This window comes from Canis lupus, chromosome 28 (genome assembly GCF_003254725.2).
Source record: "Canis lupus dingo isolate Sandy chromosome 28, ASM325472v2, whole genome shotgun sequence".
Taxonomy (NCBI): Eukaryota; Metazoa; Chordata; class Mammalia; order Carnivora; family Canidae; genus Canis; species Canis lupus.
This window is the reverse complement of record NC_064270.1, coordinates 6,239,173-6,266,926: the sequence shown is the minus strand read 5'-3', so window position 1 is coordinate 6,266,926 and position 27,754 is coordinate 6,239,173. Positions and strand designations below refer to the sequence as shown.

The 27,754-nt window shown below is 39.9% G+C and overlaps 1 protein-coding gene and 1 long non-coding RNA gene across 3 annotated transcripts; one reads left to right on the top strand and one right to left on the bottom strand.

Annotated features, from left to right (window-relative positions):
- Positions 1 to 15,771: 15,771 nt before the first annotated feature.
- LOC112672051 (uncharacterized) lies at positions 15,772 to 18,934 on the bottom strand. Of its 2 annotated transcripts, none has more exons than XR_003144003.3 (4): positions 18,809 to 18,934; positions 18,211 to 18,289; positions 16,071 to 16,139; positions 15,772 to 15,952 (listed from the first exon to the last, which is right to left on the bottom strand). It is a non-coding gene; the product is annotated as an uncharacterized LOC112672051 (long non-coding RNA). The 2 variants fall into 2 exon arrangements; XR_003144004.3 differs by having other exon boundaries at positions 15,772 to 15,948.
- Positions 18,935 to 18,972: 38 nt separating this feature from the next.
- Positions 18,973 to 23,496, top strand: PPP1R3C (protein phosphatase 1 regulatory subunit 3C). Its single transcript, XM_025466499.3, has 2 exons — positions 18,973 to 19,104; positions 21,068 to 23,496. The coding sequence occupies exons 1-2, from the start codon at positions 19,091 to 19,093 to the stop codon at positions 22,005 to 22,007; spliced, it is 954 nt and encodes a 317-aa protein (XP_025322284.1). The 5' UTR covers positions 18,973 to 19,090; the 3' UTR covers positions 22,008 to 23,496.
- The last annotated feature ends 4,258 nt before the right edge of the window (positions 23,497 to 27,754 follow it).

Genomic DNA, 27,754 nt, shown 5'->3' with positions numbered 1-27,754 from the left:
AAAAAATATAAACAAAAAAGTATAAGATATAAGCCTTTAGTTTAGATAAAATAAAATCTTCAAAAAAGACTCAATTAATCCCAAGGAAGGCAAAAAAAAAGGAATAAAGAATGGATTAGGTAAATAGAAAACAAATAGCAAGATAGTAGTTAAAAATCCAATCTATTGATAACTACACATTAATGCAAATGATCTAAATACTCCAATAAAAGGAAATAATTATCAAGCATGATAAAAGAGCCACATCCAAATATATGCTTTCTGCAGGTAGCAGACATTAAATATGAAAACATAGGTTAAAAGTGAAATGATACACCATGAAAAAAACGATTGCTAAGAAAGCTTGAGCAATATCAGGCAAAGCAGACTTCAGAACAAAGGTATGGTGTTATAAAAGCATAGCAAACTGCATAACTAATGGTATTTAGGTACAAATAGGGTCACTTGCTTTTGCTCTGGTGGGTACTAATAAGATTACTTATTTCTGCCTCTCAACTACTTTTGTGATTCCCTCTCTTTTCTAGAAGCTTGGAAAATTACAAGGTGTCTCATTGCATTCACAGGGATCCTCTCTCACTGGATCACAGTATTACCCAGTTCATACAGCCTGTGCATAGTGCCTGTGTCATGCACACTTAGGCTGTGGGTCATTCCCCTGATTTTACCGCCGCCAGGCCTGCTTTATGCTTCCTAGGGCTGCTGCCTGTGCTGCCTGCTTCCTGCTGCTCTGCTCTGGGAAGTCTGTCAGCTATCCCAGCTGGTCACAAAAGAACCTTGCCACCAATGCTCAGGGCATACACTCACCATTTTACTCAAAGATGAATGGACTGAGAAATGACTTCTCCTTGAAGTTAGGTTCTATTAGAGGGGTGTTATAGCAGGGTAGGTTGGTGCCACAGCTCTTTCAGGGTTATACACTTCCTTCAGGGTAGGGTGCTGAGTAGAGAGGTAGGTTCAAGTAACAACTGTCCTGCTATACCTGAAAACCATTTCTTCTCTCTCAGCTCAAATCCTGTTGCCAAGTCCAACATACAAAGCCAGTCTTTTTTCTTATGGTGGATTTTCTCCTGGGGGCTCCACAATTCTCTTCCCCTTCTGTGATTTAGCTCTGTGGGTCCCTCACATTCATCATCCTACTTACCATCCATGCCCACATATGCCTAAATTCTATTAATTGACATTGATGGACTTTGTTTCCTGGGAGCCCCATTTAATTCAGTTGATGCAAGTTACACACTCAGTTTTCATTTAGGTTCCCCCAGAATCTCTGGTTATAGAAATATGAACTAACGAAGCACATGCCCATGTGCTGTGGCATGAGACCATCTAGACATGAATTCTGAATGGCTCAAAAGATTGGTCTCTATTTTAAAATTCCCTGAAGTAATTCACGAATGTTAAAGGTGAACAATTGGTTAACATGCTTCTTATTGGTTATATACCCCAAATAGATGGTCAGAAGGTAAAATGCAGGCTATTAGCTTGAGTCTCTTCCAAAATATGGTTATGAAAACCATTAATGACCAATTTTATTCTTGGATGATACCAAACAAGACTTTGGCTGGTCTGCCTATCTGATCTTTTTTTTTTTTTTAAGATTTTATTTATTTATTCATAGAGACAGAGAGAGGCAGAGACACAGGCAGAGGGAGAAGCAGGCTCCATGCAGACAGCCTGACATGGGACTCAATCCAGGGTCTCCAGGATCACACCCTGGGCTGCAGGCAGTGCTAAACCGCTGCACCACCGGGGCTGCCCTGCCTATCTGATCTTTTAGGTGAAGTGCAACAGGCCACTGGATGGTAATACCCCTTGATCATTTAATCTGGACAACCTTAGAATAGGGACATGGGGGCACTATCTGGTATTGTGAAGTAAGATGTGTGTCCTAAGGAAAATTACTCAAGGCCTATGGTTTCCTTTTCACATACATCAACCCCATTGACAGTTGAATTATGTAAGCCATGATCTTTTACCTAATCTGAATCTCAAACATATGGTCAAGAACTTATTTTTTATAAAATAATTCTGCTCTTCAATTTGGGATTTGGTATGTTTTCAAGTCATCATGATAAATCCTTGGCATGAGGATGAATGTGAGCTTTACCTGCAAAATGGAGTTATGGTAATTCCTGCTCATAGAGTTGTTATAAGGATTAAATGAGTAATATAGACATGAGTTAATATATATATGCTCCTTGCTCAAAGCCTTCAAAGGCATGTTATTGCCCACAGTAGAAAGTTCAAGCTTCTTAATGCAGCTTTCAAAGATACTTTGTGATCTGATTTTACTCCTGCTTTCTTCTCTTACCTTAACTGAACTACTTAATACAAACACATACATTTCTCCACCTCTGTGCCTTTATTCCCTTTGGTCCCTCTGCCTGAAATATTCTTATTCCCATCTTTGACAAGTCCTATCCTTTCTTCATGACCTGATTCATACACTTCAGAAAGGCTCTTCCCATCATGTTAGCTGACGGGAGCTATTTCTCTCCATACACTCAGATCATTCTACCTGGATCAGTTTTACAGCAACCTCCACTTTACACTTTTTAGTTTAACCATTTTATGTACATATCTCATCTCCATGAGATTCTAAAGGGAAGGATCTGAACGTATTTCATTTTGAATATCCAGTCATACCTGGCCCTTGATCCTGCCCAGAACAGGGATTAAATAAATATTTTATGAATGGATGGGTTAAAGAGCATTTGTACTTACTGTGGTGGTGCCTGAAGTTTGAGTGTTCATGGGAATCAGCATATGTGTTTATTTCCAATGTTCAGGATTGTTTTTCTTTGTGTAATCGACTAAGGAATGGGAGATTACTCTCCTTATCAAAGATATTTGATCTGAAATTGGATCAGAATACCTCATAGGTCCCATCTAACTTTAGGAAACTATGAGTCTATTGTCTGGAGAGATGCCTAGATGACAGCCTTGACTCATCCTTGTAGGTATTCAAGGATAGGAGTCTACATGAATGTGGGTGGAACTAAATCATTGCACCTGATAGATTAATTTGTACCACTCCAGAATTAACAATCTAGTGGACAGAATCCTTAGATCTTTCTTTACCCAACTTTTCAATATGTATTTGAGTTTCTGGATAATAGAATAACAGAATCTGCATTGGAACGAAACTCCCTTAGCACTGTGGCCATCCTCCCACATAAAGCATGCTGCCTTTAGCATCTCTGACACATTTTCCAGGCTTTGCCTGAGCATGTTCTATGAGCAAACTCTCACTAGTTTTCCAGTCCATTGCTGAATAACCTAGCTGTTAGGGCAGCCTGGGCGGCTCAGCTGTTTAGTGCTGCCTTTGGCCCAGGGTGTGATCCTGGGGACCCGGGTCCAAGCCCCATGTCGGGCTCCCTGCATGGAACCTGCTTCTCCCTTTGCCTGTGTCTCTGCCTCTCTCTCTCTCTCTCTCTCTGTGTCTCTTGTGACTAAATAAATAAAATCTTAAAAAAAAAAAAAACAAACACCTAGCTATTAGAAAGGTTTCTCTTACATTAAACCAAAATTTGTTCTATTTCAGCTTTGGAGCTACAGAAAAGTCTATTCTTTCTTCCATATGTAAACTTAATATATTTTTTAAAAATGTATCTTGTGCATTCTCTGTCTTCCCAGGCCAAACTCCTTTAGCTCTTTAGGCAGCATGTGGAACAATCTTCTTGTCCTCTCTTAAATTTCCTATTTGGCAATGACCCTACTAAAATGTAGTGAGTGGAATATACTACTTTCACACTTAATTATATCTATGATTTACCAGTCAGTCACCTTACTATAGGTGCTTTACTTCTGTGTTTCATCTCATTTAACTGCCCTTTCAGTGGTCCCATGTAGACAGTTTTTATGACAGTTATTTTATAGATAAAGGGTCTGTGGCTCCAATAAGTCATTAGTGGACTCAGAATTAAGAGCAGTAGACAGCAGAGCTGAATGTGATGTCTTCTAAATTCTTGTCCTCCAACACTATGATTATTTTTACTACCCAACAAGCTGGTTATAATAAGCAGAAATCTAATTCCTTTCTTTCTACTATGGAGTGTACATAGCCCCTGCTTTTTTTTTTTTTTAAAGATTTTATTTATTTACTCATGAAGGACACACACACACACAGAGAAAGAGAGAGAGAGAGGCAGAGAGAGACACAGGCGGAGGGAGAAGCAGGCTCCATGCAGGGAGCCCGACGTGGGACTCGACCCCAGGCATCCAGGATCAGGCCCTGGGCTGAAGGTGGCGCTAAACCGCTGAGCCACTTGGGCTGCCCCATAGTCCCTGTTTTTTAAGTTAAATGTGATCCAGCAAGTCTGATGGCTGATAGGTAACTGGCAGTATCCTGGTTGGAGGGCCTAGCAGTGTGTTCTGGACAAATGAATACTCGGTCATTCCCCAGCACTGCCGGAGTTCCTTGTTGGTATGCTGTAAGTATTCTGCTACTCATGTGTTAAATATTTTTATAAGTGCTTACTTGGAGCAAGGAACTATCAGGAATGGGGGAACTATGGGCAGGTGCTTTGGGGGAATCGACAGTGAACCAGATCCAGATTGCCCTAGTAGTTTATTATTTAAAAAAAGATGACACATGTTAAACAGAAATAAATGAAGCAGAGGGTGGTGATGTTATTATGGTGCCTCAAATTATAGAGAAGGGAGGGATGACTTTCAAGAGTGTGGGGAATCTGGCAAACTTTTGTGTGGAAAGTTGTATTTGAGCAAATTTCTTACTTCCTCTGCTTTAGTTTCATACTCTAAAGATGATATTAAAATTGGTTCCTAACTCATATGGCTGTTATGAGGATCAAATAAAATAATTCAAGGGAGTGCTCAGCATACCTCATGTCATTCAGTAAGTCATCAATAAAGTTAACTATTTTTATTTGAGAAACATTTTTAGATTGGAATCAAAGGCATGGGTTTTGAGGTCATCCAGGTCTGGGTCAAGTCCAACATGGTGTGACTTTGGGCACTTAATTTCGGCTGAGCCTCAGACTCCTTATCTATAAAATGGGGTGAATGATAGCCCTACTTCATAGGTAGGTGGATTACATGAGCTAATGCTTGGTAACAGGACCTGAAAAGGAGTAAGTTCTCAGAGACTATTAGCTCTAACTACTTATTATCTTTTGAGCTGGGCCTTGGAGGATGGGTAGGACATGGGTGACAGCAAGATCATTCCTGAAAGAGTCTACCAGGTGCAAGGTACATTATGATTGGTAAGGAGGTCACTTCATCTGGGCCATAGGGAAAGTACATGAAGAGAAGAAATGGGTTCAGTGACCAGGGCTGGGTGGTCTTGGAAGCCAGAATAAGGAGTCTGGGGTCTACTGTCTAGTCAATGAGGCCATGTAGGCCACATACACTATTTTTAACCACCAGTTAAAAATCTTTCTGGACTTTCATTGTTTCTTAGTTCCTCCTACTTTTGTGCCATAATCTCTGTAGCCAATATCAATTTATTCCATCATGGCCCATCATTTGCCATCTTCATGACTGCAATTGCAGTCTCCTAACAAGCCTCCTTGCTTCTACTCTTGCACTTCTTCCCATCCGTTCTCTACACAGCAATGGTTAGAGTGATTTTTTTTTTTTTAATGCAAACTTGATCACCTACCTCATCTGCTTAAATCCTCTCAATGACTTCCCATGGCACTTAGGGTAAAACCTAAAGCCCTTATCATAATTAAAAACCTTTTGTGTGATCGAGCCTCTCATTTGCCCTTTCTACCAATCAGCATTCTGGAAGGAAGATAGCATAAATCAAAATGGGTAATTTGAAGAGTGTCTAATTTACATTGATGTGTGGAGGCCGGGGGAGGGATTTGAAGAAACTAAGAGTGAAGTCTTGGGGACAATAACTCTGGGAATTGTTCCCCACCTGTAGGTCCGAAGGACAAGGAAATGCAGACACTACAGAGCCAAAGGAATAGATTCATGGAGAGCATCACCTGACAGAAATCATGGCTGTAGGTAGAGAGTTAAAGCCAACCAACCATAGCCACCTGTCAGGGTAGAAGCTGGGGGAATAAATACTTTGATTCATTCTCCTCCCACCCTCTACTTTCCTGCTAGTGCCTCTTGTTGACCAAACCCAACCAAAAGTCAAAGGACAGAAGCCTGCTGGTGTAGTCCATGTAGGTGAGCTTTCCCAGGCAAAATGTAGGTTGCAAGAATGTGGCCAAGTGCATCTGAAAGGCCCTTGTATTTTTTTTAAGGTACCCTGTACCTTATATGCTATTTCTTTCTGTCTTTTTTTTTTTTTCTTTCTTTCTGTCTTTTTATGCCTGCCTTTCACCTAGCCAATGCCTGCTCTTCCCTTTGCTCTCAGCCTGAGTATCAGTACCCAGGCAAGAATCTTCCCTTGACTTATCCCAGGTTAGGTCATTTCCCTTTATCACATACTTTCATAGTACCCTCCAATTATCTTCTGATATGCATATTAAATTGCATAATAATCATACAAGTATATAATTAATAAGAGTCTTTCTGTTAGACTGAGAATATAGGACCTAGGTGGTCTTTTTTTCTTATACTTCAGTCCTGAGTGCAGTGAGCTCTATAGAAGCCCAATAAATATTTGTTGAATATATTTTTTATAGATTTATTTATTTATTCATGAGAGACACAGAGAGAGAGAGACAGAGACACAGGCAGAGGGAGAAGCAGGCTCTTCGCAGGAGCCCGATGTGGGACTCGATCCCGGATCCCAGGATCACAACCTAAGCGAAAGGCAGCTGCCCACCCGCTGAGCCATCCAGGCGTCCCTATTGAATAATTGATAGCCACATTGTTTGGTCTTCGAATTTTTCTTTGCATGTGACCCAACTTTGACTAAAATAGATTTTGTTGACTTTAGGTGAACCTGACACCTTAATGAGCCAATAAAACTACAGGATATTTCAACAGTATCTTTGGAGTGTCCACATGTTTCAGGCATTGATAAGTGCAAGGTATACAGGGATGGGTTACATTTGGTACCTGCCCTCAGGAGTTCATAGTCTACCAGGAGAACCAGTAATGTAAACAAATAAATAATAGTGTTACAAAAGCTATTCTCACTGTCTAAACAAATTTGTCTCTGGAATACAGAGAAGAGAACAAGGAATTCTGTTTTTGTCTCTAGGGTTAGGGAAGGCTTAACGCTGGACATTTTACCTGAACCTTGAAGGATGGATAAAGTTTGGTCAGGTAAACGGCTTCTGGGCAGAGGAAACAGCAAAAACAAACATAGAATGTAGCACATTAAGGGAGAGACTTATGTGACCTGTGTACTTTCCACAGTTAGGGGAGTACAAGAGTCAGCAGAATTTTTCCAGGAGGTTTTAAAATCAATGGTAATTTTATATAAGTGATATAGTGAGGGACAAATCCAGGACACACTAGGAGGCAAAGGAGGAAAGAGACGTTTGAAACTCCATGAAGAACAAGGTAGGCTGGACAACAGCCAGAAATAGCAAGAGAATCAAAGGATGATAAATGGTTCTAAAGATATTAAAATAATTCCTGATGAGTTACTGCCTTAAGAAACTCAAGTGTAGATCTGTCCTGGTCCTGGTACCTGACTTGTGATCTGAAAACAAATCTGCCCTGACCCAGGACAATGGGTGCTTTTGCTGAGGCTCCTGAGTCTGGGACATTGATTGGGTGGTTTGGTTGGCACTGCTCTGTGGTACTTTTGAAATAACTTTTCCCTCTGAGTGCCAACTTAATGGCACACCATCTCCATTTAGTAATTTTGACAGCACTCCTTTCTAGACTGTGAAAGCATCTTCTGAAAGAAAATTCACATTCTTGACAGCTGCTAATTCACCAAATTCACATTGTTTCAATGTTATCTTATTTTTTCTGTTTGTGGAGGATTTTGAAGCCAGCAACAATTTTTCTTAATTAACAAATCCAATTTACTCAATGGGCATGTGTTGTTAGTGCCAGGTGCCAAGAGCTGGAGATACACAAATGAGTAAGAAGACGTCCTTGCCCTCTAGAGGCTTACAGTCTAGCAGAGGAGATAAATGCAAAACAGATTTTTATATTACCAAGACACTAGATTTTAGTTGTTTTGACCACAAGAATAAAATGACAATTATGTAATGTGAGGTGATGTGGTAGCTAATGTTATTGTGGTAGTCACATTGCAATATACAAATTTATCAAATTAAAACACTGTATACCTCTGATATCAGAGAGGGTGACAAAACATGAGAAACTCCTAACTCTGGGAAACGAACAAGGGGTAATGGAAAGGGAGGTGGGCAGGGGGATGGGGTGACTGGGTGACAGGCACTGAGGGGGGCACTGGATGGGATGAGCTCTGGGTGTTATAGTATATGTTGGCAAATCGAACTCCAATAAAAAATATACAAAAAAACACTATACCTTAAACTTACACAATTGACACTTATATGTCAATTATATCTCAATACAAATAAATATAGAAAGAAGGAAATTAATTACAAGCAAAATAAAAAAGAAAAGAAAAACAGCTGTTTCAAATATTTTGCTATAGGGTTCGAAATTTCTTATCTTTTAAAATCTCTTCTAAGCAAATATTCCTCTTTTTTTAAACAAATAATTGTGAGATCTGGAACTTTTTTCCTTCTCAAAATAGCCATCAGAGTGCCCATTAGATAATTCTTCCTTAGTCTTAGTCTTCTATAGACTTATTTGTGATAGGCAACATTTATCATCCTTAGATGAATAAAACAAATTGAGAAATGTTACTCCACTACATTTTTTAAAAGAATGAAATCTATTTTCTCTATTCAATTTTTACATAATAGGCAACTCTTAATATTCTAAGGATAAAAATCATTCCTTAAAAATTAAAACATTGTCAAATAATGAAGACAATTTATAGATCTCTTTCCATAGAATGTTGCAGAACAAAAACAAAAACAACTATACAAATAGATTTTTATAAAAGAAGATAGTATGTGAAATGATGAAGATAATTCCAGGGCCCTAAAAAAACACAGAGGAAGTTCTATGAAGCAGGCTGGAGAGAAGGTTATGGAAGGTACTTCTGGGAAATGACATCTGAGCTGAACCTCAAAAGAGGAATAGACATTTGTCAAGTAAAGATGAATAGAAGGAGAGCTCTCCACACAAAGGGACAGCGTTAGAGTACATACAGGGTTAGGGAATGACAAATGGGGTCTGTGAATGTTAGTAGTTTATTTATTTTGGTAGATTTAAATTATAGGCAGCCATTGCAGGATTTTGTGATTAGAGGTACATTTGATACATTTCTCACATTTGGATGTGAGCAAGATGCATCTAAGTGACACAGTATAGGGTGCTAAAGGCAGGTTAGAAGGCTAATTTTGACAATCCAGGTGAGAGATTGGTGAGTGGAGAAAGAGTAGAGAAGATATGGATTTTGAGACATACTGAGATGGTAAAAGCAGGCAGGACTTGGTGAATGATAAAATATGAGAGGAAGAGAGGAGTATCCAACAGAGTACTCAAATTTGGATCCTAACTGAATGAACAAACCAGCTAATTACTCAGATGAGGTGTTGGCATGTGAGGTTAAATCTTGGCATCAAAGCCTAAATCCATCACTTAATAGTTTCAAACCCTGATATAGTCATTCAGCCTCAGTGAGTCTCAGTTTCCATCTGTAAGATGGAATAATGAGAGAGGCTTCACAGAGTTTTAATGAGAATTAAATGAAAAGATAAGAGGCATTTGTAAAGTTAAAGGACTAATCACAGGGGCAGCACTTGAGCAATAAGGTTTACATTATTTATCCAGTCCAGTTTATTGCTCAAGTGCTGCCCCTGTGATCTTTTCCAATCAAATCCTGCATTTCTGTTTGTGGTTTGCAAAATAAGAACCTCTTTCAATATCAACCACGGAAAAGCATAATTCCATAAATAGCATCAAAACTTTGGTTTTTGAGGTGAGTCAGGATAGAAGACAAGAGAAAATGATAATCATTGTTTGTCTTATATTAAGCAATAGCCCTCTGTTCTTTTTAACTTAATAGCACTTGATTTAAAAGAAGCATTATAACAATTTTGTGGCCAGTGATTGTCATAAAATATGGGAAACAACTTAATAGTGCCAGATACATGGTTTGTTCTCATAATATTATTTCTTCAATCCTTCCTTTGGAAAGAAAAAAACCTCTTCTAATCACCAATGGAGCTTCAAAACTCTAAAACAATGAAAACTCAACCTATACAGGAAATCAAGGCCTAATGCTTTTTTATTCGATGTTATCATTTTCCAATGTTTTCCTTTTTCCAAAACATGAGGGTTTTTTTGATAGGAAAAGTGAAGGAATTTTGAACTATTTTCTCTTCCCATTGACAATCTCAAATAACTGCCAACTTTACCATGTATGATGACTTAAAAGTTGTTCATCTAAAACAATTTATTTATTTTTTTAAATTTTATTTATTTATTTATGATAGAGAGAGAGAGGCAGAGACATAGGCAGAGGGAGAAGCAGGCTCCATGCACCGGGAGCCCGACGTGGGATTCGATCCCGGGTCTCCAGGATCGCGCCCTGGGCCAAAGGCAGGCGCCAAACCCCTGTGCCACCCAGGGATCCCCATCTAAAACAATTTAATACTTTACTAAGAGAGTAAACAAGGTTTGGAGAAAGTAGGCTTTGAAATGTGGTTTTAAGCACTGTGGCTGACATTCTAGAGGATTTACTATATTTCAGACAAAATATTAAAGCCCTAGTGAGAACAACTGACTCAGTAGGATGTGGGAAATTGCTCACTCTCTCCAATTCCTCCTTCTTCCCCAGTTAGAACTTTTCACTACTTCCTAGGCATATAGCAGCTAAACAAAAATAATTCCCTGATTTATTCCCTGACACAAAGCCATAGCTTGGGCCAGATCTACTTTGACTCCACATGGGTAATGGAGATGCTACAATTTTCAAAAGGGTATAAAGAGTTTTGAACACCTATTGGAGCCAGTAGTTACTAAGAGTCATGTCCAGAGGGGAGGGGTGGAGTGGGGTGCGGTGCTGTGATGTGTTTGTGTTGGGAAGTGGATGGCAAGAGGAGCTATTTTATTTTGTTACATTAAGAAAGGAAGTATTGTGCTATCTTTTAAATCGGGGATCTGTCTTCAGGTTGGATTCCTTCCATCAAAGGCACTCTAAAACTTCAATGACCACAGTTCATAGCTAAATCCAGACACTAGATGACAGAGCAGGAAAATATCTGTCCCTAGACAAAATGAGCCTGGGAGTAAAGTGGTTAGATAGCTCCTGTATCTCATAGGTTTTCTGAATTTGCAAGCAAAGAATTAGAATGCAAAGTCACGATGATTCAGAATGCTAAGATTTTGCAAAATATGGGTCTGAAACGAGGTTGCACACCCAGCCAGAGAAGGCAATGAGAACATGCTGAGAGCATCAGACTCACCCAGCACAGATGAACCTAGTAAGATGGGCCCATGCAGGGACTCCTTCAGCTTTTTAGAGAGGAAGGACTGGAGAGAGGGAAGACTAGGAGTATACATTGTATCAATTTCCTCTTACTCAGTGGATTCAGCCCTCACCCCAGTGCTTTCCTGTATGCCCCCCAAGCTAAAAAGAAAATTCTCCAAGTCACAAAAATGACAGTGCCCAGAGTAGGCTGAACCAGGCCAGTAGTCTGCTTGCAGAATTCCCTTTGGAGCTGCCTTAGTTGTGCATGTTGCTGTGTTGTCAAAGCACTTCAGTCCTCCTCCATAGAGGTATGAAATAAAAACAATTTCTTGTATACATCCATCTAACTGGTGCCCCAAATGGGCAGCCAGCTGCCCATTTATTGAATAATCAATTCCTCTCCCTTTATTAGATATGCCCACCTGTATCAAATATTAAATCCTCATATGTAAGTAGGACTACTTATGGACTCTTTAATCTCACTAATCTGATTCTTTTCTTTCCATGTACCAAATGATCATTTATTTTTAGTTTTTTTATTTAAGTATAATTGACATATAACATTATTGTTTCAAGTATATGACATAATGATTTGATATTTGTATATATTGTAAAGTGATCACAGTAAGTCTAGTTAACATCCATCACCATGCATAGATACAAGTATTTTTTTCTTCTGATGAGAACTTTTAAGATTCATTCTCTGATATACTTTCAAATATACAATACAGTATTACTAACTATAGTTACCATGTGTACATTACATGCCCATGACTTAATTTTTATAACTGGAAGTTTGTACCTTTTGACCACCTTCACCTATTTCTCTCATCCCCCACTCCTCATTTTTCGTAACCACAAATTTGTTCTTTGTATCTATGAGCTCCACTTTTTTCCCCTTTTTTGATTCCACATAAAAGCAAGATCATCCTGTATTTGTCTTACTCTAACTTACTTATTTCACTTAACATTAACATCCTCAGAGTCCATCCATGTTGTCACAAAGGACAGGATTTCATTCTTTTTTTATGGCTGAATAATACTGTAGTATGTGTGTGTGTGTGCATGTGTGTATGTGTACAACAACTTACATATCTTTATTCATTTGCATTTGGGTTGTTCCCTTATCCGGGCTATTATAAATAGTGCTGCAAAGAACATGGGGGTGCAGATATCTTTTCAAGTTAGTGTTTTCATTTTCCTCAGATAAATACTCTGAAACAGAATTGCCAGATTATATGGTAGTTCTACTTTTAATTTTTTGAGGAACTTCCACACTGTTTTCTACCAATTTATATTCCCATCAACAATGCACAAACGTTCCCTTTTCTTCCTATCCTCACCAGCATGTATGAGCTGGTATCTCAATGTGCTTTGGATTTGCACTTCCCTGATGATTAGTGATAGGGAGCACCTTTCCATGCACCTTTTGGCCATTTTGTATAATGTATATGTATATATGTGTATATATATATATACACACACATATATATGTATAATAATGTATACATATACACATTTGCAAAATATATATGCAAAATATACAAATTTGCATAATTTGTCCTCTTCGCAAAATGTCTATTCAGATCCTCAGGCCATTTTTTAGAGTGTTTTTTTTTTGTCGTTGTTTTAGTTTTTACTATTGAGTTGTATGAGTTCTATAGGTATTTTGGATATTAATCCCTTCTATAGATCATATTTGCAAATATTTTCTCTCATTTAGTAGGTTGTCTTTTCATTGTGTTCATTTCCTCTGCTGTGCAGAAGCTTTTTAGTTTGGTGTAATCTCATTTGTTCATTTTTCCTTTTGTTGTCTTTGCTTTCAGTATCAAATCCAGTCTCATTTCTTTTTTTTTTTTTAATTTTTTTAAATTTATTTATGATAGTCACAGAGAGAGAGAGAGAGAGGCAGAGACATAGGCAGAGGGAGAAGCAGGCTCCATGCACCGGGAGCCCGACGTGGGATTCGATCCCGGGTCTCCAGGATAGCGCCCTGGGCCAAAGGCAGGCGCCAAACCACTGCGCCACCCAGGGATCCCTCCAGTCTCATTTCTAAGACTGGTTTAGGAGCCTTACAATGATTTCTTTTAGTTTTATAGTTTCAGGTCTTACATTCAAGGCTTTAATCTATTTTGTGTTAATTTTTGTACATGGTGTCAGGTAATGATCCAATTAATTCTTTTACATGGAGCTGTCCAGTTTTCCCAAAACCATTTATTGTAGACACTGTCCTTTTCCCATTGTGTATTCTTGCTTCTTTGTCATAAATTAATTGACCATATATATCTGCATTTATTTCTTGTCCCTCTGCTCTGTTCTGTTGACCATGTGTCTGTTTTTATGCTAGTACCATACTGTTTTGATGACTATATTGTAATTTAGTTTGAAATCAGTGACTGTGATGCCTCCAGCTTCGTTCTTTCTCCAGATTACTTTGGCTGTTTGCTTTTTTTTTTTTTTGTGATTCAATACTAATTTAGGATTATCCTATTTCTGTGAGAAATGCCATTGGAATTTTGATAGCGGTTGTATTGAATCTGTAGGTTGTTTTGGGTAGTATGAACATTTTAACAAAATTAATTCTTCCAAGCCATGAGCACAGAATATCTTTCCATTTTTTTGGTGTCTTCTTCAATTTCTTTCATCAATGTCTTAAGAGTTTTCACTGAACAGGTCTTTTCATTCCTCTAATTAAAGTTATTCTCAGATATTTTATTCTTTTTGATATAATTATAAATAGGATTGCTTTCTTAATTTCTCTTTCTGATAGTCTGTTATTAATGTATAGAAATTCAGTAGATTTTTCCATATTGATTTTGTGCCCTATAACTTTACTGAACTCATTTATTAGTTCTAGCAGTGTTTTGATGGGGTGTTTAAGGCTTTCTACATATAATATCATGTTACTGCAAATAGTGACAATTTATCTCTTCCTTTTTGATTTGGATACTCTTTATTTTGATTTGATTCTTTATTCATGCATAAATACCAATTTTAAAAACACCGTAAATTAGTAATAAATTTTTAGCTGATAGTATGTCATTATTATTTTTTTCAGAATATTACTACTTTTCATTTTGATGTTTCATATGTTGATGTTTCCTACTTAGTACGTTTTGGCTAGTTCCTATCCATCCCCTGTACAACTTATCCCCTCTCCCATCTTCCATAATATTCATATTAAAGCCTTTTAAAATGCTCTTCAGTGGTGGCTTAGAGTTTTTTCCTCCATAGGTCCTTTCTAACATGTTTTCCTTCACCCTAATCCTTCAATGACTACGCAGAACCTGAAGCAACCTGGAGATGTAACTACACAAGAGAATGATCTCTCCTTTACAGTCAGATTGCTATTTCACTCTTCACTCATTTCTTTGTTTTGCACTCAGATCTCTATTTTTTTTCAAGACAGTTCAGGGGATTTTCTTTTTCTTTTAACAGTTAAAGTTCTCCTTTAACCCTTCTCCCAATACCCTTCTCCTTCCCTTTCTGCAGCTAGAATCCTCACTTCTAGCCACATTAATCTCCCTGCAGTCACCCTACATGTTCTAGTCCTCTTTGGCTAGCCAGAGGCCTCTCCTTTTTCTCAAGTCCTGATGGACATATAGCAAACGGGTATAATGTTCATATGACCTATTTTCCACTTAGCCATACCTGGTATGGGTACTGGTTTTCTTACCTCTACATTTTTGTTCCCAATAGATTATTAGAGAGGCCAAGTATTTTATCTTTTATTTGTTCCCCTCTTCTCTGTCACCCCACCTGAGATACCACACAGGTCTGAGGTGGTATTCTACACTTTCCTTAACAATTTTAACCACTGTTTCTTTAATCTCTGGTACTGTTGGCAACAACAATTGCACCTTCACACCTGCACCCAAATTGTTCTCTTACAGGGATGTTTTAAAAGTGGGGTGTGAGTGGACCCAGTTTAGAGGGTTATTGAGTGTTGACTCCTCTTTGGAGAGAGCCTGTTTTCCTGATTTCAAGGCACCAGTCAGCACCAGGGGGCAGGAGAGAAAGCAGCATGAATGGAAACAAGTACAAACTCGAAAGAACTGTGAGTAAGCAGCATAGAACTATGTGAAAGCCTCCCACACAGTTCTTGGTACCTAGTAGGTAGGCTGCATGTAGTTGAATCTGAAAGTTTTAAAACCCTTTAAAAATGATTTCTTAGTAGTTCCTGTTCATTGTAGAAAAATGAAAATATACAAAGAAGTGAAATGAAAAATTTTTAATTACTCATAATCTCACCATCCAAAAATAAGCACTGTTAACACTTTGATAGAACATATTCTACTTTCTATGCATGCACATTCTTCCTCTATTTTTAAAAAAAGATTTTTATTTATTTATTCATGAGAGACAGAGAGAGAGAGAGAGAGAGAGAGAGAGAGAGAGAGAGAGGCAAAACATAGGCAGAGGGAGGAGAAGCAGGTTCCGTGTAAGGAGTCCGATATGGGACTCGATCCCAGGAGTCCAGGATCACACACTGAGCCGAAGGCAGACACTCCACTGCTGAGCCACCCAGGAGTCTCCACATTCTTCCTCCAAAACGAGATCACAATACAGTCTTATTACTTTATGTTTCTCTATAACTTTAATTGGTAATATCCCCTTTTTTAGTTTAACATGTGATCATGAGTAGAATAAAATCTCTACGTACTGTTCCAATTTTGGCTCTGACCTAACCAGTCCCTGGTAAACAGCTCAGTCTGAGTTTTAGATTTATCATCTGTGGGAAAAAAAAAAAAAGACTTAGAACCAGTGATAATGTCAGGCACCTTCCACCATCTATCATGCTAATTGTCAATGGGTAATTAAAGGAAGACAATGTGGGCAGCCCCGGTGGCGGCGTGGCGCAGCGGTTTAGGTTTAGCGCCGCCTTCAGCCCAGGGCGTGATCCTGGAGACCCTTGATTGAGTCCCCTCAGGCTCTCTGCATGGAGCCTGCTTCTCCCTCTGCCTGTGTCTCTGCCTCTCATTCTCTCTCTCTGTCTCTATGAATAAATAAATAAAATCTTTAAAAAAAAATAAAGGAAGACAATATGGTACAATGGTTCTTGTTCTGACATCAGCCAGCTTCTAATCACTAGATCCACTTTGGGTAGATTTTTTGACCTCGCAGTGCCCTCGTTTCCTTATCTCTAAAAGTGGAATTAATAATAGTATACACCGTCTAGAGTTGTTCTGAGATAAAAATAGGTAAGACATACTGTGGGACCCAGGAAATTTAACAAAAATCCCCTACCCCTGGACAAGCAGAGCAGGACTAACTCCATTTTGTGCTACACCCGCCACCTCCTGTATGACCGCCACATGACCTGCTTATTGCTTAAGGCGCTGCCCCACCCTAGTCAAACCGCTAGGCACACCCTAATCAGAAATCGGCTCATAACAATGTAACCCTGCCTTGTGCCCGCCAAAACTGCGCCCGATTCTGACCAAAGTAATAGGCCAGCTCAAGTGGATACTATACGGGAAGATGTAATTCAATCGGCCACCTGCGTGTGGACCGACACGACTGTGCAACTTGCTGCGTATCCCATTGGCCACTGGCCCCTATAAAGCTGCTACGCCTCTTAGTCTCGGGGTCCAAGTCCCTGCTCCGCTGTGTTGGGTGCACTTGGACCCAAGCTCGAGCTTGTAAATAAACCCTCGTGTGATTGCATCGGTGTTGGCTCCTTGGCGGTTTCTGGGGGGTTTCTCGGATTCGGGATCTTGGGCACAATAATACAACACTTAAAACAGTATTTGGACATAGTAAAGGCCCAATAAACAGTAGCTATCTATCAATATAATAGCTCAGGCACTGGCCATCTGTAGTAATGGAATAATAACTAAAACTGAGGAGTACTGATATGAGAACTACCAGGAGTTGAACACATGCACTGGACACTCTGTTTTCTCAGCAGCAGAGTTTTATGTAATCTTTGGAGCAATTTCACTATCTCCACTTTGTGAGGAAGTTGAGGCTAAAACTTGCTTAGATTCATGTAGCTTGTATGTCAAACCCAGAGACTGTGTCACCTACAGCTAGTTTTGGTTGGGCTGGGGGGCTAGAAGATCTGCTACTAGTTGGATGTTTCTTTCCAAAAACGAAACTCAAGCATTAAGTACCATCCCTGGTGATACTCAGCATGGGTGTCTTTCTTTTTATTTTAGAAACTCTATTTTAAAAATTCCAGAGATGCCTGGGTAGCTCAGCCGTTGAGGGTATGCCTTCGGCTCAGGCCGAGCTTCTGGAGTCCAGTGATAGAGTTCCGCATCAGACTCCCTGTGGGGAGCCTGCTTCTCCCTCTGCCTGTGTCTCTGCCTCTCTCTGTGGCTCTCATGAATAAATAAATGAAATGTTAAAAAAAATTCCAGTGTTTGACAGTAATTTAAAAGACACAGGGATTTTTAAAAACATTTTACACACTTTATTACTTTTTTAAGATTTTATTTATTTATTCATGAGAGGCGCACACACACATACACAGAGGCAGAGACACAGGCAGAGGGAGAAGCAGGCTCCATGCAGGGAGTCCCATGTGGGACTCGATCCCAATACCCAAGGATCACGCCCTGAGCAGAAGGCAGACGCTTAACCGCTGAGCCACCCAGGCGTCCCTGCACACTTTAATTGGCTCATGGATATGGAAGTTAATAGAGGAAAGCTAGGACATGGGTTTTTAGAAAAACAATTTATACTCGACTTAGATATTTAATTTTATGGTTGTAATTGATGGTCTAAAACTCCCCAAACTAAACAAAGTAACGAAACCTCAGCAAAAGTAACTGGCTTGGGAGAGTCCTGATACTTACAGGGAGATATTTTGACATTTTGGTTTCCACCTCACTGCCAAAGGACATCAGAACGGAGTTGAGAGACTTGGATTGACCACTGTGAGCAAAAAAGGCCATTTCATTCTGGCTTCAGTTTTCTCTTCCAAGGAGAAAAACTGAAGAACAGATTGGAATACAAAGTGCCTTTTAATTAAATGCCACGTCCTTGTTCTACGGGTCTAGCATGCTTTATTAGCAACACTTGTAGAGAGGTTGATAATAATTCTTAGCAGCCTTGGTCCACTCTGTGGTGGATTTTTGGATTTCACCCTAATTTAAAAATGCACCCAACCTCTGAATGCTTAGGCTAAGGTGAGGGAGAAGACGAGAAGATGTACCAACCAGTGAAAAAGATAAACATTTCGAATATGACAGACATTTGCTAGAAGCCACAACTCTCCCTGCTTAGGTTTAACTGTGCACAAACGCTCCAGGACGCAGAAGGCGTCCGCTGCCCCCAGGGCCGCACTGAGCCGGCGCCCAGGGGGCGAGGTTTGCTGCTCCCCGGCCCGCGGCCCGCCCGCTACGTGCTGCTCGCCGCCGCCTCCACGCCCCCCTCGCCCAGGGTTCGCGTTACCGAGCGCGCTGCAGCTGCGGGCCGGGCCGGGTCCCCCGCGCTCCCCCGCGGACCACGGCGATCACGTTCCCAGCGCGAGGGCTCGCGCCCTAGCCGGGCGCTGATAGGTCGTGCCGCGGGGCCAGCCGCTCGGGGATTGGTGCGAAGGACGGGCTCACGTGGTCCGGGGCAGATAAGCGGCCTCTCCCCGCCGCACCCTCCATCCGCCCGAGCTCCTGCCGAACGGAGGTGGCCGCGAGCTGGGCGCGAACTTGCGCGGGTCCGCCGCCGCCCGGTGGCCCAATGAGCTGCACCAGGTAGGTTCGCCGCAGACGCCCCGCACCAGAGCGGAGGGGAGCGCACAGCTGCAGGGCGGTTGGGCTGCGTGGTCCTTCGGGCATCGCTGAAAATGGAGACGCCAGAGGAGGGCTAGCTGGCTGACTGCTGAGCTGAATCTGGCCCCAGGGAAGCCTCGGCTGGTGGAGATGTGCTCAGTGCTTCTCAGCCAAAGCTTATTTTGGTAATTAGCATCCCAAACCAGAAACTCTTAACTGTGAGTCAGCTTTAGCTCTAGTATCCGTTATCTTTTGATCTTTTCATCCCGCACAAATGCCCCAAGGACTGGGGCAGCTTGTGGGAACAGCACCTTGACGTTACGGATTGTGTTGTTTAGCCTGGGGGAAACTGCAGTGTGTCTGCATTCTGTCGCCCTCCTCCACGCTTCTTATCACGGTTTGCCATAGTAAACTTAGCCGGGGAGTTTGAGCAAATGATGATTTTCTAACTTTTGGCCAGGAACTCACCAAATCCTAAAACTGTCTTTCTATAACAGCAAAAAGTAAAAAATGCAAAACAAAACCACAAAACAATAAAAATCCTCCATAAAACTACTTTAAATAGCTTACCCAGACATAACTTACTTAGCAGAACACTTCTCTAAAAATCCTGCCTGTTAACTAATATTAGGCTCACAAATATAGCTTTAGCTTTCATTTGTTTGTTCTAAGTGTGTAGGCCTTCCAGAAAAATCTCAGGACTAATAAATTCTGTGAATGTTCTTACATTATCCATTTTGTGTTAATGACCATTTGCCTATGTGCTTAGAGCTGCTGTGAAAAATTACTGAAGCCAGATTGAGAAATGTCATTATAGTATACATATACCTCCTATCTGTAACGAGAGGACAGGGAAAAAAGAATCCATAAGCTAGGCAATACGTATGAAGGGCTAAAGGCCAGGAAAAACTTCATGGAACTTCTTAATTTAACATTGCTGAGCATAGTTATGTTTAAACTTTTAAATAGCTTTATTATCTTGCTAGTTATTAATATCCATTGCCAAACATTAGAAAATACCAAAAAAAGTACAAAGATAAAAATAGGTCATCACTGCCCAGAGATACGTAACTTTTTGGTGTATTTCATTAATTCATATATACAACATACATTGAAAACAGTCCAATTTTAAAGTAATTAGCTTTTGTCACCTAAATGTGGGTTTGTCATGGATATCTTTCTAGATGAAATATAGATTGTGTGAAGTTTTTCTTTAAGTGTATGAAGTGCTGATCTGCATTTCAGTTGGTTATTTGTGAAAATGAGGAAGAACATGATAAAATGCAAAGCTAATCCTCTGGCTTCATTCTTTCCAGCCTTCTCTCAAAACTGTTCCATAAGAATTTTATTGCTATTTATTTTTCTTTTTAAGTGGATTACTTTTCCAGAGAAGGGTAGTCAATTTAACAGCAAGATCATCAAAGCAGCTAGAGGGAGCAGAGTCTGGAATCATGGTTCTGGAACTTGTCTGGTCACCAGTATTACCTGGGAAGCTGTAAGAGCATCTCTACTACCCCTGTCCCCACTCACAGAGGGTTTGCCTCAGCAGCTCTAAGTCCTAGGAATTGGCATTAAAAAGAAAGAAAGAAAACAAACTCTCTAGGCCATTGTGATTAGACAGGTTTGAGAACCACTGGCTTTGAACAAAGCAAATGGTTCTTAGAGCTATATTAGAGATTATCACATGCAGCCCTTTCATTTTTCAGACCCCCACATGTTTTAAGCAGTTAACCCACGGCCTTGTAGTCTGCCAGGGCATAGCCAAATATAGGATGCAAATCTGATCATCTAATACTGTTTTATTTTACTACATCTGATAGCACATCCCTGATGCTTACTGTGCTGGTTACAGTTTAGAAAATACAAAAATAGTATATATATATTTGGAGCCAGGGGAAGAGCATTCCAGATTCAGGTGATAACCCCTCTTCTTTTTGTATTCCAGAATGATCCAGGTTTTAGATCCGCGACCTTTGACAAATTCAGTCATGCCAGTGGATGTGGCCATGAGGCTCTGCTTGGCTCATTCGCCACCTCTGAAGAGTTTCCTGGGCCCTTATGATGATCTCCAACGAAGAAATTTTGTGAACAAGTTAAAGCCCTTGAAATCATGTCTCAATATAAAACAGGAAGCCAAATCACAGAATGAGTGGAAGCAGTCACATGACCAAGCCAAGAAGCGGGTTGTGTTTGCTGACTCCAAGGGGCTCTCTCTCACCGCCATCCACGTCTTCTCGGACCTCCCAGAAGAACCAGCGTGGGATCTCCAGTTTGATCTCTTGGACCTTAACGATATCTCCTCTGGCTTAAAACTCCACGAGGAGAAAAACTTGATTTTAGATTTTCCCCAGCCTTCAACTGATTACTTAAGTTTTCGGAACCACTTTCAGAAGAATTTTGTCTGTCTGGAGAACTGCTCTTTGCAAGAGCGAACAGTGACTGGAACTGTGAAAGTGAAAAACATGAGCTTTGAGAAAAAGGTTCAGATTCGTATCACTTTTGATACCTGGAAGAGTTATACTGATGTTGACTGTAACTACATGAAAAATGTGTATGGTGCCTCAGATAGTGACACCTTCTCATTTGCCGTTGACTTACCCTCTGTCATTCCAACTGAGGAGAAAATTGAGTTCTGCATTTCTTACCATGCTAATGGGCAGGTCTTCTGGGACAACAACGAGGGTCAGAATTACAGAATTGTCCATGTGCAATGGAAACCTGATGGAGTGCAGACACAGATGGCATCTCAGGACTGTGTATTCCACCAGGTGCCCCCCAAGACTGAGTCAGAGACATCCATCTTTGGCAGTCCAAGGCTGGCCAGTGGGCTCTTCCCAGAATGGCAGAGCTGGGGGAGAATGGAGAACTTGGCTTCTTATCGATGATTAAGTAACCTAGTGACTGGTTTTGACCTGGCATATTTCCCATGTAATTCTCGGTCTGTATTGCTCAATATTAGGAAGTCTTTGCTACTTTCCTTCAGTAGGTTTAGTTTTGAGCTTTTGAGACCTGGCTATAAAAAGATAGCCACTTGAGAATTTAGTGTCGAGGTATATACTGCCTAGTATTGCTTTGGAGGATCAAGTAACAGCCTGGAACCCTATTTTTGTAAAAGCAATACTGTTCCAATGCCCTTTCTCCTTCCATCTAAATTCACTAGCTTTCATGGTGGGCAAGGAATGGTTGAGAAAGGACAGTTGGTGGTGATAGAAAGCTGTTCTAATGGTATGAGGAATGTCTGAGAAGTGCGCACAAAGGGCTCTGCAGCTCAAGTCTGTGTAGGAGCGGTTTGATACTTCGCTATTGGTGAGAAAATGTAAGGTTACTTTGTGCTTTTAAGTTGGTTTTACACTTCTCTCCTAAGGAAATAATTTGTGTTGGGGGAGGGAAGATTCTATTTTCTATATTCTTGTGGAGAAAAACCAAACAAACTTTAGGGGTGTTGAGTGGTATTGGGGAAAGGTGAATAATAACTCTGGAGAGTCAAGATTTTAAATGAAGCTTTTCTTTTCAAACGATTTATGAAAAAGCATGATTTGGGGAAAGTTTAAGCAAATCTTGCTTTGCAGTCCTTATGTTATAAGTGATTTTGTTTGTGATCAAGGCATCATGCTTAGGTAGTCAGTCCAGAATGCTACCCAACCAAAAAAACCATACCATCATCAGTGGTTAACAACCATGGGGATTCTGTTATGTCAAAGATTGCTCTTTGCAAGTGCCTTGATTAAGCCAGAATATTATGTTATTCCTAAATATCTGAAGGGTCATCTGATAATTCATGAGTGACTTTATAAGAAGGTCCATTCTGTATACTGGCATCCTGTTTGTGATACTGTTACATCTCTGAGAGTGTTGCCAGTGTACACAATTCGAATCCTTCATATTGAAGGTGACTCATTTTTCTGCCACACTTTTTCGACATGATGTTGGAAGTGAGGACTGACACTGATTCTCAATTCAAGAATCCAGTATGTTGCACATAAAAGCAATCTATTTCTTGCCTATATTTGTGTTAAGTCTTTCTACCAATTTCTTTAAGTAAAAATATTTTTTTAAATGGATATGAATTGTTTGGATGTATTGTAATATAATTGTTTTGGGGTGTGTATATATCCATTCTATAAGATCATAAGAATAGGAGTCCTTGAATGTTTGCTTCTATCACTGTGCACATCCATTGAGAGGTGTTCAGAGAATGCAGTTGAATTTAACATGTGTGATCTGCCATGCTGGAAAAGTACTATTGGAATAACTCTGCTATGACAGTATTTGAGGTTTGGCTAGCACCACAATTTTTCTACTGTAAATGTTTCACTCTCCTATAGCTGTCCTTTGTGAACTTCTCACTTTAAAGAATAAAAGTGTTTGATACAAGACCTGAGTATGTTTTCTTTCTCAAAGCCACAGCTAGTCAAATAAACCATCAACTGAGATTCTCCTGTTTTGTTTAAGAACTGAGCAAAGAGGGGATCCCTGGGTGGCTCAGCAGTATAGCGCCTGCCTTTGGCCCAGGGCGCGATCCTGGAGTCCTGGGATCAAGTCCCACGTCCGGCTTCCGGCATGGAGCCTGCTTCTCCCTCCTTCTGTGTCTCTGCCTCTCTCTCTCTCTCTCTCTCTCTCACTCTCTGTCTATCATGAAAAATAAATAAATAAATCTTAAAAAAAAAAAAAAAAACTGAGCAAAGATAGTTTGGTTGGACTGGGAATTGGATTCACTTAAGGTTATTCACACAGTTTCAGTCTCAATAGTGAGGACACTTCCTACTGCCTGACCACTAGGGGTAGAGTCCAGGGATAGTTACTTGAGCTGCTGCAACTGTTCCCCTTTTTGTCCTCATTGTACTTACTGTTCATCACACATACTCTGCTGGGTCAGGGTTCTCTTGGGGGCTGCTCCTCAGCTTTTAAAATGGGGGAAGAGACTATGTGGGAAGAGCTGGAGTGGGCTTCCCCCTCTTCAACTCCACCTTCCCAAAGGGGGCACAGGCTGGAGCTGCACAGAGGACATAGGGAGGGGGCAATGGGCACCAGTCCTGGACTGAAAGGACAGGATCAGCTCCCTGCAGTGAGAGACAGTACTTCTATGAAACAGTAGATCTAGTTCTCATGTAAAATTCCAGAAAGGGCTTCTGCATGGGTTATCTTAAACTTAAGGTGAAACAAATGACCAGCCTACTGAAAAGGCCCAATTTTGAAAAACAGATTTTGTATTATAACATCCTTTTTATCAAAAGTTGTAAACTATAGCCCTGCAGGCTGTATCTGGCTGTGGGTGTATTTTGTTTTTCACAGTGTCTACAACAAGGATCTCAGTTACCTTTGCCTTCTGGAAGAATTTTAGAGGTTCTAGTACCTAAAGAAGTACATTATAGCACACCCAAAATTATACCCCATACAGCCTGATCAAGATGAATATGCCTTGAAAATGTAAAAATTAAAGTCTGTATTACTCCCCCCAAAATTCCTCCAGGACAAAACACCTGAAAATGCTAGATAAAATATTTCTAAATTATATTTTAATATAATAATAATGTAATGTTTTAAAAGCAATGCTGAACTGTTAGGAAGGATGGCCTTGATGGCCTACTCTGCCTCCTAAATAAAAAGCCAAAGCAGGACCCCAGAGAATAAATGTTTACTGAAGCTGGCAGCTGTCCTGAAGTCACTTGTTAATCCCCTGGTGACCAACATCAGTCTTTAACATCTATGGCTGCTAAGGGGACAGAAGTGAAAGTTAGTGTCCATTAAGCTGGGAGGTAGTCACAGTGAATGTCTAGCATAGCTAGAACCAAGAAAGGATACGGCCACATTAAGAAAATAATATAACCCTCTTACAAAGAAATTCAACTAGGAAAGATACCTGTACCTCTGGGTAGAGGGAAACAACAAACTCCTCTTAAAATTCATAACCATAATCTGGCCCTCACATGAATTTGTAATCTGAAATCACATTCCTTGTATTCTGAAAAACCTCAAACCAAAAATTTATTAAAAATGATCCCTGGTTCCAGTACCCACAGATGCTCAGTAAAAGCAAATGCAAGAACTCTCTGTAAAAGTGTGCCTTTAACCTAAGCCACAAAGAATTTTCATCCAACATGGATTCATAAACAAATCAATAAAAAGACAAGTCTGACAAGATGCATGAAGAAAAAGTAAGAAAATGAAAAAAATATTTAAAAAAGTCATAGGTAATGGATAAATAAGTATTAGAGCATTATGGAGAACTCCATGATGATAACTCTGTAAATTTAGATAAAGTGGAGAATTTCTAGACAAATGTGTTGTATTAAAATGGTTTCAAGAAGAAACAGAAAACTAGTCAGGTTTTAAACTAGTAATAAACTAGTAATTTAAAATTTAAGATTAATAATTTAAAATTGGTAGCTTAAAATCCACTCACAAACAAAATGCCTGGTCCAGATATTTTTACAGGTGAGTTGTATCAAATATTCAAGGATCAAATATTTCTTTTTTAAAAAAGATTTATTTATTTGGGGGGGGAGAGAGAGAGAGAGAGAGAGCAAGAGTGAGCATGGTGGGGGAGGGGCAGAGGACGAGAGCAAGGAGAGAGAACCTCAAGCAGATTCCCTGCTGAGCATGGAGTCATAGGTTGGGCTTGAGCTCATGACCCTGAGATCATGACCTGAACCGAAATCAAGAGTCAGATGCTCAACTGACTGAGCCACTGAGGCACCCCTAGAATCAAATATTTTATTTATTTATTTGAGAGAGAGAGAGAGAGAGAGAGCAAGCACAAGTAGGGGGAGGGGTAGAGGGACCAACAGACTCCTAGCTGAGTGCAGAGCCCAATGAGGGGTTCAATTCCAGGACCCTGAGATTATGACCTGAGCCAAAGGTAGATGCTTAAGCAACTGAGCCACCCATATGGCCCAGGATCAAATATTTCTTTCTCTTCTCTTCTTCTCTCTCTCTCTTTTTAAAAATAGATTTTATTTATTTGAGAGAGAGCACACACAAGGTGGGGGGCAGAGGGAGAAGGAGAAATAGACTCCCCACTAGTAGGGAACCCAACATGGGGCTTGATCCCAGGACCCTGGGATGATGACCTGAAATGAAAGCAGACGCTTTACCGATTGAGCCACTCAGGCACCCAGGATCAAATATTTCTAATCTTACATAAACTATTTCAGAATATATAAAAAAGAGGGAACATTCCTCAACTTATTAATGAGTTAGCTTGACCTTGATACTGAAACCTACTGGGGACAAATGTAAGCCAATCTCACTTATTAACAGATACAAAGATTTACAAACAATAAATTATTAAAATATAAAAAAATAATGTATTATGATCAAGTTGACTATTCTGAATGGAGTTCGGTTTAATATTAGAACATCAATGATTATAATCTGACATATAAATATATTAAGGGAATAAAAATGTTAGCTCAACAGATGTCAAAAAAAGTTTATAAAATTTCCCTTAATGGAAAAAAAGCCCTGAAACTAGTAATAAAAGGAAATTTGGGAAAGGATATCTATTCAAAATAAAAACAAAACCTACAAACACCATACTATGGTAAATGTTGAAACTCCTTTTAAGATAAGTTCCTCTACTGCCACCTCTCTTAAACGTTGTGCTGGAAATCTGAGCCAGTGAAGTAAAGCAAGAAAGAAATAAATATAGGATTGGTAGGAAATAAAGAAAATTATCATTATTTACAGATATGTTTACCTGCATAGAAAATCCAAAAGAATCTACTACTATTATTATTAGAATAAATATGAGAAATAGCAAGGTTGTTGGATATAAATTGCGACAGCTTACAAAATGGTCCTAATGGTGCTGACCTGAGATTCATCGGGTAGTTTCCTCCCATGATGTGCCAGAGTTGCTCTGTGTAACCAATAGAATACAGTAGAAATTATGACACATCACCTCCAAGATTAGGCTATAAAATACACTGTGGCTTTCATCTTAGTTGCTTTCTCTCTCTCTCTCTGATTTGCTTGCACTAGGGGAAGTCAGTTATCTTGTTGTGAGCAGCTCTACTGGGGTTGCCCATGTGGAGAGGAACTGAGGTCTCTTAAAGAGCCATGTGAGTAAGCTTGTAAATGGATCCTTCAGTCCCACTCACTCTTGGCTGACATCTTGATTACAGCCTAATGAGAGACCCTGACCAAAATTTCCAGCTAAGTTGCTTCTGAATTTTTGACTTAAAGAAACTATGAGATAATAAATGTTTGTGGGTTTTTAAAAAAAAAAATTTAATTGAGAGAGAGAGAGAGCAAGAGAGAGAGAGAGCATGTGCACATAAGCAGGGGGAAGGGCAGAGGGAGAGGGAGAAGCAGACTCTCAGCTGAGCAGGGAGCCTGATTCCGGAACCCTGGGATCATGACCTGAACCAGAGGCAGATACTTAACCTATTTAACCTACTGAACCTCCCAGGTGCCCCTAAATGTTTGTGGTTTTAAGCCACTAAGTTTGGGGTAATTCATTACTCAGCAATAGATGACTAATACAAGGACCACCATCCAAAAGTGAACTGAATATCAATCTATATGCATGCAATAAATAGAAAAGGTAATTTTTGGAAAAAGGGCATATTTTACAATAGCAGTAATGATATAAAAAGTCTCTGGAATAAATATAACAAAAGTTTAACAA